At 42.2% G+C, this 15394-nt stretch overlaps 1 protein-coding gene across 3 annotated transcripts in view; it reads left to right on the top strand.

Moving 5' to 3' along the window:
* ARHGEF9 (Cdc42 guanine nucleotide exchange factor 9) overlaps window positions 1–15394 on the top strand; it is a 332248-nt gene that overhangs the window by 68712 nt on the left and 248142 nt on the right. For all 3 annotated transcript variants that reach the window (XM_070501918.1, XM_070501917.1, XM_070501916.1), the window contains exons 3-4: window positions 3068–3212; window positions 14174–14268. In XM_070501918.1, coding sequence (XP_070358019.1) covers window positions 3068–3212; window positions 14174–14268 — 240 coding nt within the window. The remainder of the gene's footprint in view (window positions 1–3067; window positions 3213–14173; window positions 14269–15394) is intronic.

The following is a 15394-nucleotide window of genomic DNA, read 5'->3' as shown; positions in this document are numbered from 1 at the left end:
GCACTCCCTGAGTGAACAAAGCTGCCCCCTTGGTGTGGGTTCTGCTGTCCAGACCATCAAGGACACTCAACAAAGAAGAGGAAAGTCCAGAATGGGTACCACATCAAGGTGTTTATGGACACACCAATTGTGAAGTCATTGCTACAGGAGCCCCAATTTGGGCAGCCAGATAGTAGATTTTCTTTAAAGACATTAGCAGCTACAGAGGTTTTAACCTTAATTCAGGATAGGCCTTAGCAAAAGTACAAATGGCTGTATTCCACCTTTGTTTTCTTACCTCTTCCAGCTCTAGGGGCCTCTGTCCTCTAAGCTTCAAACTGCTTAGTTCTGGTCCTTCCCGAAGCTGCTGTTTCCAAAAAGCTGTTTCCTTCTGTATTGGGTAGAATTGTGCCCCCCAAAATATATCTCCAAGTCTTAACCCTCAGTACCAGTGAATGTTACCTTATTTGGAAATAGGATCTTTGCAGATGTAATCTAATTATGATGAGGTCATACCTCATTAGGGTAGACCCTAATCCAGTGACTGATGTCTTTATAATAAGAAGGAAATTTGGACATAGATGCAGACAAAGACACAGGGAAGAAGGCCATGTGATGGTGGAGACAGAGGAGTGATGCAGCTGCAAGTCAAGGAATGCTGAGGATTGCTGGGAGCCACTAGGAGGTAGGAGGCAAGGAAATATCCTTCTCTGGGGATTTCAGAGATAACATGGCCCTGCTGACACCTTGATTTCAGACTTCTTGGCTCTAGAACTGTGAGAGAATAAATTCTGGTTGTTTTAAGCCACTCAGTTTGTGTTAACTTGTTACAGCAGTCCTAGGAAACTAATACACCTTCTGTCTCTCAAATCAGAGTTCTGTCCCCAAGTACAGTCTGAAAAGCAATTTGATTAGGCTAATTCATATGGAGGTATTTATCCTCATAAAGAAGGGTGAACCCCTACCTCCACAATGTTGCTGAAATTGGTGGAATGTCAACCATTGTGACCATTGAGATGTTCAGGTCATATAGAGGAAAGAGGATTTGGGGGAAGGTATCCCAAAAATCTTACTATGGAGCTTGACTGCATTCTCTGTAGGAAGCTCCCCCTCCTATCCAGAATCAAAATAATTCAATACTCCAGGCTCTTCCATTGCTGGGCCTCAGTTTTTTTTTTCCATCTGTTCAATGAGGTGGTTAGATTGTATGACCTATAAGAAGGCTTTCAGCTCTAACAGTTTATGGGGCTATGAGACAAAGTAAATAAGTTAGGACTAAGGGGAGTGATTAAAAAACAATCTTTTTTAAAAATTTTTTTAAAGATTGGCACCTGGGCTAACAACTGTTGCCAATCTTTTTTTTTTTTTTTCTGCTTTATCTCGCCAACCCCCCCCCCCCCCGTACACAGTTGTATATCTTAGTTGCACGTCCTTCTAGTTGTGGGATGTGGGACACTGCCTCAACGTGGCCTGACGAGCAGTGCCATGTCTGCGCCCAGGATCCGAACCCTGGGCTGCCACAGCGGAGCGCGCGAACTTACCCACTCGGCCACAGAGCCAGCCCCTAAAAAACAATCTTGAGACCATGTCTTAGTATTTGAACAGATTCAGTATGGTCTCTTGTACGTCTGCAGCTCTATTTTCAGTACTACTCAGTGATTTTTGCTGTGCCTGAGGATGAGCCGACTTTGGCAGCTGGTCTCTGCCCTTGGAAATCAGGTTAGCAATTGGGTAGAGACCGTTCCCTGGGTCATCCAAACTGTTAGCTGCTCCCCACATTCAATCCCCTTAGGGATAGATGATACAGGTAGATACCTGTACTGTGTTCGTAGTGACTTAGGGGTGTTGAGGAGGAACTTGAAGGATGTAGGGGCTTAGGAACTATTTTTATCTTTTCTAGAAAGGCAGCATGGCAGGTCTGTAGTCAGATAGACCTACCATTTACTGGTTGAGTGATCTTAGGCAACTCATTTATCCTTTCTGAGCCTTGGTTGCCTTACTGTAAAATGGGCTACTACCTAGCATATGTAGTAGTTGTGAAGACTGAATGAAATAGCATGTATAAATATGCTCAGCAGGATATCTGACACATACCAGGTGCTCTACAGATTTTCAGAGATGTTAATTCCTTTCCCCCTTTTCCACTTGGAGGTCAGGAAGGAAAGAAGGATTTGGGATAAAGACACCTGGCTATGTTGATATCAAAGGAGAAGACTTGGACTTGGTCTTAGCTTAAGAGGCGCTTCTGGCAAGAGAGGGTTTCTCTTTCTCAATCGCTCTCTTCTTTTTCTTTTCTTTTCTTTTTTTTTTTTTAAAGATTGGCACCTGAGCTAACAACTGTTGCCAATCTGTTTTTTCTTCTCCCCAAAGCCCCCCATTACATAGTTGCACATTTTAGTTGTGGGTCCTTCTAGTTGTTGCATGTGGGATGCTGCCTCAGCGTGGCATGATGAGTGGTGCCGTGTCTGCACCCAGGATCCCAACCAGCGGAACCCTGGGCCGCCGAAGTGTAGCACGCAAACTCAACGATTCGGCCACAGGGCCGGCCCCAATCTCTCTCTCTTTCAATCTCTCTCTCTCTGTGTCTCTTTCACACATACATACACACTTTTTTAATACTTTATTATGTGCTTTGTATGCATTGTCTCATTTCCTCATGCTAGAAACTCTGCAAGGTAGGGATTATCACTATCCTTTTTGTGCAGATGAGGAAACTGAGACTCAGAGAGATTAATCCATTTGCTCTAGGTCTCACATTAAGTAAAGGTTAAAGTCTATAGCAAATGCAGAATCCTCACTCTCCCCATCCCAATACAAACCAAACACAAAAAATGCCCAAGAAAGGAGAAACAGTTAGGTGCTATTTTCTTTAAATCAGTTGCCTGATTTTCATTTTCTCCGCTGCCTCATATCTTTTAGGCTCTTAGTAGTCAGATCTTTGTATTTATTGATGACACATGGTAACCCTGCCTAGATTTGGGGGCTGGACCAGATAATATTTCAACCTGGAAGATCTGTTGTTTAAGCCAAGTGTTGGCCCACTCCCCACCTCCATTGAGTAACTAATGCTGATTAGGTTTCTTTGCAGTTTTTCTTTCCCTCAGCTGAACCATCGCCAAGGATTCCACCCCTCAAAATTCTCCTGGAAAAATGCCAGTCTCTGCCCATCTCACAGAACATCCCCATGGAGCTGGATCAAGTAGGCTGGAGGAGGCCCAGGAAGCTTTGCACAGGTATTCCTTTTATGCCCTGGTTTTTGCAGCAGCACATGCCAGGCAGGCCTCATGCATAGACAGACTTTGTTGACATTTCCTCTCCTTTCCTCTTACTCCCCCCTAGTTCCCCAGTACTCTTTCTCATTGGTACCTGAAAATCCACTGTTAGCAATGCCTTGATAGAGATTTTTCCCTCTCCATGCTCTTCTTTTAAAATGCAAATATCCTCATTTTTGAGGCCCTTTAACTCAAAGCACTCAAATAACCCATCTTCCCAAACCTCATTTTTTTCCAAGGCCCTCTGTACGTAATACTTTCAAGGTCTTATAAGCTCCAGTTCTTTGTGTCCATGCCCTTCATAATGCTCTTATATACACCCTGCTGGCCTCAAAGGGACCAGTCCCATAGTCCCCACCCCCAATGGGGTCATCCTAGCCCTGCCTTTCTTGCATCTTGCCTAGACTTACTCTCTGTGGGTCCCAGGTCCTTCCTCTCCTTCATTGACCACTGACCATAGAAAGCCCCTCAAGGCTCAAGGCAGCTTCATTTAACCCACTCAAAACCCAGAGGCTTACCTCCACCAACACCTCAGTTACCTCCCAGAGCTTTAGAGTACACCCTTTCAGACTCAGTCCACTGGCCCTGCCTGCCAGACTCTTGTCACTCACAAACAAAGCTCCATCTTCTGCCACAATTGGGAGAGTCCATGCTCTCTTACCTGTGGGCTTTATACCACACCCTAACAGACCCCAGTCCCAACCCCCTAGTCCTTTTATTTTTTTAACTTTTTATTAAGATTATGATAGTTTACAAAATTGTGAAATTTCAGTTGTTCATTATTGTTAGTCATGTTGTAAGTGCACCCCTTCACCCTTTGTGCCCTCCTCCCACCCCCCCCCCCGGTAACCACCAATCAGTTCTCTTTGTCTATATGTTTAACTTCCACCTATGAGTGGAGTCATACAGAGTACGTCTTTCTCTATCTGGCTTATTTCACATAATACCCTCAAGGTCCATCCATGTTGTTGTGAATGAGACGATTTTATCCTTTTTTATGGCTGAGTAGTATTCCATTGTATATATATATGCACCATATCTTCTTTATCCAATCATCAGTTGATGGGCACTTAGGTTGCTTCCATGTCTCAGCTATTGTAAATAATGCTGCGATGAACATAGGGGTGCATGGGACTTTTGGAATTACTGTTTTCAAGTTCTTTGGATAGATACCCAGTAGTGGGATGACTGGGTCATTTGGTATTTCTATTTTTAATTTTTTGAGGAATCTCCATACTGTTTTCCATAGTGGCTGCACCAGTTTGCATTCCTGCCAATGGTGTATGAGGGTTTCTTTTTCTCCACAACCTCTCCAACATTTGCCACTTTTTGTTTTGGTTATTTTTGCCATTCTGACAGGTGTAAGGTGATATCTTAGTGTAGATTTGATTTGCATTTCCCTGATGATTAGTGATGATGAGCATCTTCTAATGTGTCTATTGGCCATCCATATATCTTCTTTGGAGAAATGTCTGTTCATGTCCCCTGCCCATCTTTTGATCGGGTTGTTTGATTTTTTTGTTGTTGAGCTGTGTGAGTTCTTTATATATTATGGAGATTAACCATTTGTCAGATATATAACTTGTAAATATTTTTTCCCAACTAGTGGGGTGTTTTTTTGTTTCAATCCTGTTTTCCCTTGCCTTGAAGAAGCTCTTTAGTCTGATGAAATCCCATTTGTTTACTCTTTCTATTGTTTCCCTTCTCTGAGAAGACATGGTGTCTGAAAAGATCCTTTTAACACTGATGTCAAAGAGTGTTCTGCCTACATTTTCTTCTAGAAGCCTTATGGTTTCAGGTCTCACCTTTATGTCTTTGATCCATTTTGAGTTTATTTTGATGAATGGTGAGAAAGAATAGTCAATTTTCATTCTTTTACATGTGGCTGTCCAGTTTTCCCCGCATCATTTGTTGAAGAGATTTTCTTTTCTCCATTGTATGCCCTCAGCTCCTTTGTGGAAGATTAGCTATCCATACATGTGTGGTTTTATTTCTGGGCTTTCAATTCTGTTCCATTGGTCTGTGCACCTGTTTTTGTACCAGTACCATGCTGTTTTGATTACTGTAGTTTTGTAGTATGTTTTGAAGTCAGGGATTGTGATGCCTCCGGCTTTGTTCTTCTTACTCAGGATTGCTTTAGCAATTTGGGGTCTTTTGTTGCCCCATATGAATTTTAAGATTCTTTGTTCTATTTCTGTAAAGAATGTCACTGGGATTCTGATTGGGATAGTGTTGAATTTGTAGATTTCTTTAGGTAGTATGGACATTTTAACTATGTTTATTCTTTCAATCCATGTGCATGGGATGTCTTTCCATCTCTTTACGTCGTCATCAATTTCTTCCAGGAAGGTCTTGTAGTTTTTGTTGTATAGGTGTTTCACTTCCTTGGTTAAATTTACCCCAAGGTATTTTATTCTTTTTGTTGCAATTGTGAATGGGATTGAGTTCTTGAGTTCTTTTTCTGTTAGTTCGTTGTTAGAATATAGAAATGCTACTGATTTACGTATGTTGATTTTATACCCTGCAACTTTGCTGTAGCTGTTGATTATTTCTAATAGTTTTCCAATGGATTCTTTGGGGTTTTCAATATATAAGATCATGTCGTCTGCAAAGAGTGAGATTTCCACTTCTTCATTGCCTGTTTGGATTCCTTGTATTTCTTTTTCCTGCCGAATTGCTCTGGCCAAAACCTCCAGTACTATGTTGAATAAGAGTGGTGAGAGTGGACACCCTTGTCTTGTTCCTGTTCTCAGAGGGACGGCTTTCAGTTTTTGCCCATTGAGCATGATGTTGGCTGTGGGCTTGTCATATATGGCCTTTAATATGTTGAGGTACTTTCCTTCTATACCCATTTTATCGAGAGTTTTTTATCATAAATGGATGTTGGATCTTGTCGAATGCTTTCTCTGCATCTATTGAGGTGATCATGTGGTTTTTGTTTCTCATTTTGTTAATGTAGTGTATCACATTGATTGACTTGCAGATGTTGAACCATCCTTGTGTCCCTGGTATAAATCCCACTTGATCATGGTATATAATCTTTTTAATGTGTTTCTGTATTGGGTTTGGCAAAATTTTGTTGAGGATTTTTGCATCTATGTTCATCAGTGATACTGGCCTGTAGTTTTCCTTCTTTTTGTTGTCCTTGTCAGGTTTTGGGATCAGGGTGATGTTGGCTTCATAGAATGTGTTAAGGAGTGCTCCATCTTTCTCAACTTTCTGGAACAGTTTGAGAAGGATAGATATTAGATCTTTTTTGAATGTTTGGTAGAATTCTCCAGAGAAGCTGTCTGGTCCTGGACTTTTTTGGGGGGAAGGTTTTTGATTACTGTTTCAATTTCTTTACTTGTGATTGGTCTATTCAGATTCTCTATTTCTTCCTGCTTCAAGTTTTTGGAGGTTGTAAGAGTCTGAGAATTTATCCATTTCTTCTAGATTGTCCAATTTGTTGGCATATAGTTTTTCTTAGTATTTTCTTATGACCTTTTTTATTTCTGTGGTATCTGTTGTGATTTCTCTTGTCTCATTTCTAATTTTATTTATTTGAGCCTTCTCTCTTTTTTTCTTAGTGAGTCTGGCTAAGGGTCCGTCAATTTTGTTCATTTTTTCAAAGAACCAACTCTTTGTTTCATTGATCCTTTCTACCGTCTTTTTTGTTTCAATTTCATTTATTTATGCTCTCATTTTTATTATTTCCCTCCTTATACTGACTTTTGGCTTTGTTTGTCCTTCTTTTTCTAATTCTGTTACATGTCGTTTGAGATTGCTTATCAGATTTTTCTTGTTTGTTGAGGTGAGCCTGTCTTCCAATGAATTTCCCTCTTAGGACCGCTTTTGCTGCATCCCAAATGAGTTGGTATGGCGGGTTTTCATTTTCACTTGTCTCCAGATAATATTTGATTTCTTCTTTACTTTCTTCAATAATCCATTGTTTGTTCAGTAGCATGTTGTTTAGTCTCCACATTTTTGCCCCTTTCCCAGCTTTATTCTTGTAGTTGATTTCTAGTTTCATAGCATTATGATCGGAAAAGATGCTTGCTATTATTTCAACCCTCTTGAATTTGTTGAGGCTTGCTTTGTTTCCCAAGATGTGGTCTATCCTTGAGAATGTTCCATGCACACTGAGAGGAATGTATAACCTGCTGTTTTTGGATTGAGTGTTCTATATACATCTATCAAGTTCATCTGGTCTAATTTTTCATTTAATTCTATAATTTCCTTGTTGAGTTTCTGTCTGGATGATCTATCCAGTGGTGTTAATGGGGTGTTGAGGTCCCCTGCTAGTATTGTACTGTTGTTGATGTCTCCTTTTAATTTTGTTAATAGTTGCTTTGCATATTTTGGTGCTGCTGTCTTGGGTCTGTATATATTTATATGTGTTGTGTCTTCTTGGTGGAGTGTTCCTTTTATCATTATAAACTGCCCCCTTTGTCTATCTTTATCTGTTTTGCTTTGAAGTCTACTTTGTCTGATATAAGTATGGCGACACCTGCTTTCCTATGTTCATTATTCGCTTGGAGTATCATCTTCCCTCCCTTCACTCTGAGTCTGTGTTTGTCTTTGGCGCTGAGGTGTGTTTCCTGGAGGAAGCATATTGTTCGCTCTTGTTTTTAATCCATCCTGCCACTCTGTGTCTTTTGATTGGAGAGTTCAATCCATTTACATTTAGAGTGAGTATTGAAATGTGGGGGCCTAACGCTGCCATTTTATCCTTTGTTTTCTGGTTCAGTTCCATTTCCTTTGTTTCTTGTCCCATGATTTTTGGACTACCAATTCAGGTAGCTAGATTTCTATATTGGCTTTCTCCTTATTTGTAATTTGTGTCTTTATTCTTGTTATTTGTTTAGTGGTTACCATGTGGTTTGTATAAAACATCTCATAGATGAGATATTTCATTTTCTGATAGCCTCTTATTTCCTTAGATTAAGCTATTCCATCCCTTACCTCTTCCCCTTCTAGGTTGTTATTGTCAGATTTTTTTTTCTTCCTTCTTGTGTTGTGAGATTGTCGTTAAAATGACAAGATTATATTTATTCTTGGTGTTTCCCTTCCTTTTATCTTTAATGTTATACTTAGCCTTTGCTAACCTGTCCTGATGGAGAGCTGCAACTTTCTGATTTTGTCTTTCTACTTATCTCCTTAGCCCTGGGATTTGTAACCCCTCTCCTTTTTTTTTTTGATTTTTCAAGTATGAGGGTCTTCCTGAGCATTTCTTCTAAGGGAGGTCTTGTGGCAATGATCTCCCTTAACTTTTGTTTATCTGGGAAAGTTTTTATTTCTCCATCATATTTGAAGAATATTTTTGCTGGATAGAGTATTCTTAGCTGCACGTTTTTGTCCTTCAGAGTTTTGAATATATCATTCCACTCTCTTCTAGCCTGTAAGGTACCTGCTGAGAAATCTGATGACAGCCTGATGGGGGTTCCTTTGTAGGTTATTTTCTTCTGCCTTGCTGCCCTTTGTATTTTCTCTTTGTCATTGACTTTTGCAAGCTTCACTAGTATATGCCTTGGGGTTGGTCTTTTTACATTGATAAAGTTTGGAGCTCTATTAGCTTTTGTCACATGGAGTTCCATCTCTCTCCCCAGGTTTGGGCAGTTCTCAGCCATTATTTCTTTGAACAGGCTTTCTGCCCCCTTCTCCTTCTCTTCTCCCTCTGGGTACTTATAATACCTATGTTGTATTTCTTAATTGGGTCAGATATTTCACGGAGAGTTCCTTCATTTCTTTTTAGTCTTAGTTCTCTTTCCTCCTCTATGTGCAGCATTTCTATATTTCTATCCTCCAAATTGCTAATTCTGTCTTCCATATTATTGACCCTACTGTTCAGAGAGTCCAGATTTTTCTTAATCTTCTCCATTGTGTTCTTCATTTCCAACATTTCTGATTGGTTCTTCTTTATAGTATTGAGCTTTTTTGTGACATAGCTCCTAAACTCGTTGAGTTGTCTATCTGTATTCTCTTTAAACTCATTGAGTTTTTTTAATGATGGCTATTTTGAATTCATTGTCATTTAAGTTATAGATTTCAGTGTCTTTGGGATTGTTTCCTGGGTACTTGTCATTTTCCTTCTGTTCTGGAGATTTAATATATTTTTTCATACTGCTTGTTGGCATGGATTTGTGCCTCTGGATAGAGATAGAGTTTAGTTACTGCTTCCACTTGCTTCTACTGGAGTTGGGGGGGAGTAGCTATGTAATCTGCACCAACCAGGATCCCTGTCAGCTGTTGCTGACCAGACCTGGGCCCCTCCTTGTGGTCACAGTGGCCCTGTGGGGTCTCTTATCAGCTGTGGGGACAATCACAAGGGGGCTGCAGGTTTCTGGTGCCTACTGTCACAGACCACCTAGATGTGCTCTCTTCTTAGTGTCTGCAGCAGTGTTATGGGCTTTCACAGAGGCTGGGAACAGGTTCACCTAGGCTCACAGCTTTGCCACCGTCAGGACCCACAAAATCTCACGTGTCCACTATGGGCCACAGCAGCGCTATGGGTATCTACTGCAGTCTGTGGTTAGCTCACCCAGCTGTACTACTTCTGCCTCAGGGCCTTCCAGCCTTGTGATTTCCGGGCAGCACCTCTCCACTAATGCTGTGCAGAAGCTTTCCTTGTGGCTGCTGTGGGACTGTGGATTTTCCCCCTGGAACATGGAGCAGACTTGCTGGGGCTCCAACTTGCCAGCACCCAGTCACACGGTCTCTCTGGGTCTCCCTTGCCCCCAAGGGCCACAGCAGTAGTTTGTGTTCCAGAGGCGGCTGGCAGGTTGCTGTGCCACCTGGGATCCTCCTACCCCATGGCCTCCCAGCATTCTGAATGCTGGACGGGTCCTCTCTACTAATGCCAAGTAGAGGCTTTCCCTGTGGCTGCCATGGGACTGTGGATTTTCCCCCTGGAACGTGGAGCAGGCTCGCTGGGGCTCCAACTTGCCACCACCCACTCACACAGACTCACTGGGTCTCCCTTGCCCCCTGTGGGCCCCAGCAGGAGTTTGTGAGTCAGAGATGGCTGGCGGGTTGCTGCACTGCCCGGGATCCTCCTCTCTTGGAGCCTCCCAGTGTTCTGAACGCTGGGCAGGGCCTCTCCACTAATGCCGAGTAGAGGCTTTCCCTGTGGCTGCTGTGGGACCATGGATTTTTCCACTGGGCTAAGGGGCAATCGCAGGGGGCTTAGGTAGGGCTGTAGTCACCTGTTTTCACCATCACTCTGCCAATGTGTGCACAAGTCTGCCCTTGATGCCGTGGTGATGCTATGAGCATGTCCACTGGTAGAAAGTCACTTGCAGGTACGAGGCTGTCTGGGGGTTGGAGAGTTTTCACCTATCTCCACCTCCTCCCAGAGGAAATCCATCCACCCTCAATGTATAGCAGCACGGGTCTCTCAGGCATGCTGAGATGCTGTGTGGCTATCCTTTGTTGACTGATGAATGTCCAATTAGTTGTAGTTCGAAGGGGGAGAGACAAAGAAAACTGCTCACTCTGCCATATTTCTCCCTAGACCTTTTTACAGCAACATAATTTGCATAAATGCTGAGGACACACGGGACCTCACGGCATTCCTTTCCAAAGTTTCCTATAGTCTCTACAAGCTCTGGGAGCCCTGGTCCCACTTCCTCATAACCCAAAGTTTCCCTCAACCCCAAAGTCTCTGAACCTGCTACTTCTCTTCTTCTTTTCTCTTTTATTCTCCTTATTCCATGTGTGGAAGACATGTGGGATGCTTTGACTTGAAACTTACTTCCAACCCTGCAATTCTTTGCCAGCATTCCAGGAAGGTGGGAGCCAAAGAAATCACAGGTTTGGGTCTTTTGTAGTATCATCTCCCTCAGAAATCCCCAGAAGCTAGGAAGGTGGTAAAAGGAAAGAGTAAAGACTTCCGAAGATAGGGAGATAATCCTTCACTGTTAGAACTAAGAGGGTCCATAGAGTTTGCTCAGTCCTCTTGTTTTATGAATGGGGAAATGTGCTCAGACAGGGGAAGGGACCTGTCCAAGGTAATAAGTCAGTTCGTAACACAGTTATGACTGAGGGCTTCAACCTTCTGACTTTCCACCATGCCTGAGTGCAATTTTACTCCAGTTATAGAGCAACGTTCTAAATGTTGGAATGCCAAGCCTGTTTCCATTCAAGCTCACCTGTACTGGGATTGCCAACTGTCTCCTTTACCCCTACGGAGACTGCAGGTGGTAGGTGCAAGCCAAGTCATCAAGGTAGCAGCAGATGTCTGCCGTATTTTCTAAGTCCGCTGCCTGGGAAGAAGACATTCTCTCACAATCCCCTGGGAGGTCACACCAGGGGGTCTAATGCAGGGGATCTGGTCACAGCTGTTCCCCTCCTTCCTCTCTCTTAGGGAGTGAGCCCAAACCCCAGCAGTTCAGAGACTTTTTGGCTGCTGCCACCACTCCACTACCAAGTGCATCAGAGTGCCCCACACCAGCCTCCTGGTTGTCAGGAGCAGATAACAGCCTCTTTGGGAGAAGCCTAACAAAACCAGGGTTAATACCTACCTTAGGGACTGCTCTGGGCTTATTTATAGGCCATGGGTGGGAAAATGTACCCCTGAGACTGGCACAGGTCCTGCTATCACCTCAGCAGCTACTCTCACCTCTGGGATATAAGTGGCTCCCACGTTGTAGCTTTGCTTCTCAAGGTCACAAACAGATGCTTGGACTAAAAATATCCTTAGGAAGGAGGATGATGTCAGGATCCCATTTGGGAAGCTAGTTGTCATTCAGCTCCTCTTATATCCCTGACCCTGCTGGAAATAGGATCCAAGGATTCCAGTCCCATTATATTTAGTACCTGATTTACCTCATCTTGTTCAGGGCCTGAAGGACTTCAGTTTGTTTTCTAGTGCTCAATCTTTGGCCTTCCATCTTCCTCCACATACATTCCTACAAGCCACTCCCTCTCAGCTTCTAATTTGGAGATTCCCATGTCAGACCAGTATAGTGGAAAGAAGATCAGCTTTGGATTTGGATAGACCCAGGTTCAAATTTCTGTTCTGCCACCTGGAAAAGTTGTGTTATATCTCTGAACCTCAGTTTCCCCATCTAAGGAATGAGATGCTGGATAACATCTGACGCACAGGATCATTGTGAGGACTGAGTGAAGTAAAATCTAGGAATGTTCCTGCCACAGTTCCTGGCATAGTGATAACTGATGGTAGGTTCCTTCTTTCCACTGCCTTCCACCAACTCCATATGGCCAAGGAGTTTCCCCACATGCACACACACATACTCTACTGTGGGACTCAACCTGAATCTACCCTAGTAATTGAGCTACTTCCTCTCATTATTCATTTATTCACTCACTCACTGACTCAACAAACATTTATTGAGCAAAGTTAGAAGGTCAGTGGAGTTTGCTTTCTGATATCCTGATGTGCTGGAAGGGCAAAAGTTTTGAATTCAGATATACCTGGATTTGAATTTTGGCTCTATCACTTACTAGCTGCGTGACCTGGAATACATCACTTTACCACTTTGAGACTCAGTTCTGTTATCTGTAATATTAAGGTAATAATTTGAACCTCATAGGCAATGCTGTAAGGCTAAGAAACATAAAAATATTTTATAAGCTCTGAAGTGCTATGCAACTAGATAGAAATGATAATAATAACAATAACAATAAACTAGTTAGAGATAGGAAGGAGTTGTGTCTATACCTATCCAGGCCCCTTACATATTTGATAGTCCATAAATATCTGTTGACGCCAATATTAGAATTCAAGACTTACTTTCCAAATGAAGTATGGGTGTTCTTCTACTTGAAAGGATCAGAATCCCAGAAACAACTCCACTGTAGGTGTATCCACACACATTTCACCCCACATATTGGCTGAGCTCTGCTCAAACCACTTGAAGCTTGGCTGACTCAGAGGCTTGTTTTGACAATAACATTCAAATAATTTCCCACTGAGGCCCTGTCCCTCCTAGTAGGGGTGGCTCTGGGTTGGTGTTGATCTAGAGGGCTGTAGGGAACAGCTAGAAGAACCTAACACCACTTAACTAAAAGGCCCTGGGGCAGTTGGAAGCAATCTTAAGGAAGACACTGGCTTCTGAGCAGGTAAGAAGAAACTGATGTATCTTTACTTGTTATTTGTGTATTTCTTTGGTTATAGTATCATTTAGCTGCATTTGATAACTGAGCCAGGTGTCAGAAGACCTGAGTTTTGTTGCTGGGTTTCTGTGTGTGTTTGTGTGTGGTCAGTTCCAATCATTCCTTTTTTGTGAGCTTCAGTATCGTCATCTTGGAAATGGAGACAGTGCTGTTTAGCTGTTCTGAGAACACAGATTTCACTTATTAATTGGGTCTGATTAGATATGTCCTTGGTTTCTCCTCCTACTCGCTGGTTTTAGGATACAACCACTACTCACATTTCCTTTGAACATGTGGGTTACAGAAAGAGATGAAAATTTAGAACTGAAATTTTCAGTTCTATTCAGAACTGAATATAATTCAGAAATATAATTCAGGATATAATTCAGAAATTATATTGCTTTGGGGAAGTGTGTTGAAAGGGGCAACAAATTAGGCCTAATGGTGGAAACAAGGTTTTGACAATATTTGTTTATTTTAACGCAGCTTTCCATACCACTTAAGACTTCAAGTACTAGAGAATTGTCCAGACCTGGAATTCTTATGTAATTCTAGACAAGAGCCTAAGGTTCCTCCTTTCCCAAGATATCCCTTGAGCGATACAAGAAGGTCCAGGGTATTTCAGATACTGGCTTTGGATTTCTTCTTGACTAATTTCAGCTCCCCTTCTCCCCTTTACTGGCCTCATGTGAGCATAACCTTCCATTCCATCCCTATCCACCTCAATCCTGGTGGTTCTGAAAGGTAGATCAGGGTGACCAGCAGCCAGGCCTCTCTAAAAGGAGCTGAGATATGAACTCAGCCTAAAGGCTATTCTCTTGCCACAGGTAACTTGGACCAGGGCTCCAAGACACTGGAAACCTGTAAGAATGCTGGTGGATACTGGAAGCACCAGGAACCAGGAAACAAGCAAGTTAATAAGGTAAGACCTCTTTCTTAGTTCCTTTGGAACTTGTTAAGCCTCCAGGACCATTTATTTCTTCTAAGCTTTCCTTTTGTTAGACATATTCCAAGTATTGGAGCTTCCAGCATGTGGAATGGAAGCAATTTTAAAATGGGTTTCTGAGCTATTTTATAGCTCATAAAAGTTGGGAGCATTAACCTTTTTTCCCTGAGGTTAATTTTTTTTATGAAATAAACGAAGGACATTTTATGGCTTCTATGCAGCCTGTTGCTGCCATTGTCTTTGGCTGCCTTTCCTGCAGCAGATGGAGGAGCTGTGAGATTTTAAACCCGGGTACTTTGGTTTGCTTTTATTACATCCTTTGGGTTCATGACCATCTCTTCACTGCTAACTAGTGGCATATTTATGGGGATTTTCTTGGAGAAGATGTTTCCTAAATACAGATATAATAGCTGGTTCTTAGGAGTTCAGTGTTAGCAGACTTCTTTACTTCCATGTCTTTACATCCATGTCTGTTGAGTATTTGTGTGAACCTTTGTAAATGTAGCTTTATTACTATATCTCTGTGCATGTGCATGCCTCTCCACATGTGCCTATATATGCATCTTTGCCCATCTATGTGCCTGTTAAAGTTCTTCTTTTGTTCACGTATGGGCGTCCCTGAGCATGACTACAGTGTATTTTTTAATTTAACTCTCTGCTTGTGTGTGTCTCTGTTTGTGTGGATAGATAGATAGATAGATAGATAGATAGATAGATAGATAGATAAGCATTTTGTCTGAGTGTATCTTTGGGTGTTTTGACATCTGGTGTTTTCCTGTATGTGTTTGGATCTATAGGCCTGTCTATTTGCATCTTTTTGCTTGAGGGTGTATATAGGTGCCTTCTTTCAAGTGTGTCTGTGTGTCTGCATGAGTCAGTCTATCTAGGAGCAAGCATGTTTGAACATATAAGGCTACAGCTCTGTGGCTAAATCCTGGTGAGCAATGACAAATGAGAATGCAACCCCCAGAGATATCTGGCCTAGTGGCTTAGCTTTCACTACCACCACCCTCCCAGTTGAATATTTCTGCTCAGAAATAAGCTTCTAGTCACAGCAGTTTAGGCATGTTTCATGACAACCACCACCTAGAGATTCTTGGCC

The sequence above is a fragment of the Equus asinus genome, chromosome X (genome assembly GCF_041296235.1).
Source record: "Equus asinus isolate D_3611 breed Donkey chromosome X, EquAss-T2T_v2, whole genome shotgun sequence".
In the NCBI taxonomy this organism is placed as follows: Eukaryota; Metazoa; Chordata; class Mammalia; order Perissodactyla; family Equidae; genus Equus; species Equus asinus.
Note: the sequence above shows the minus strand (reverse complement) of the source record. Positions and strands in the feature narration are given on the sequence as shown.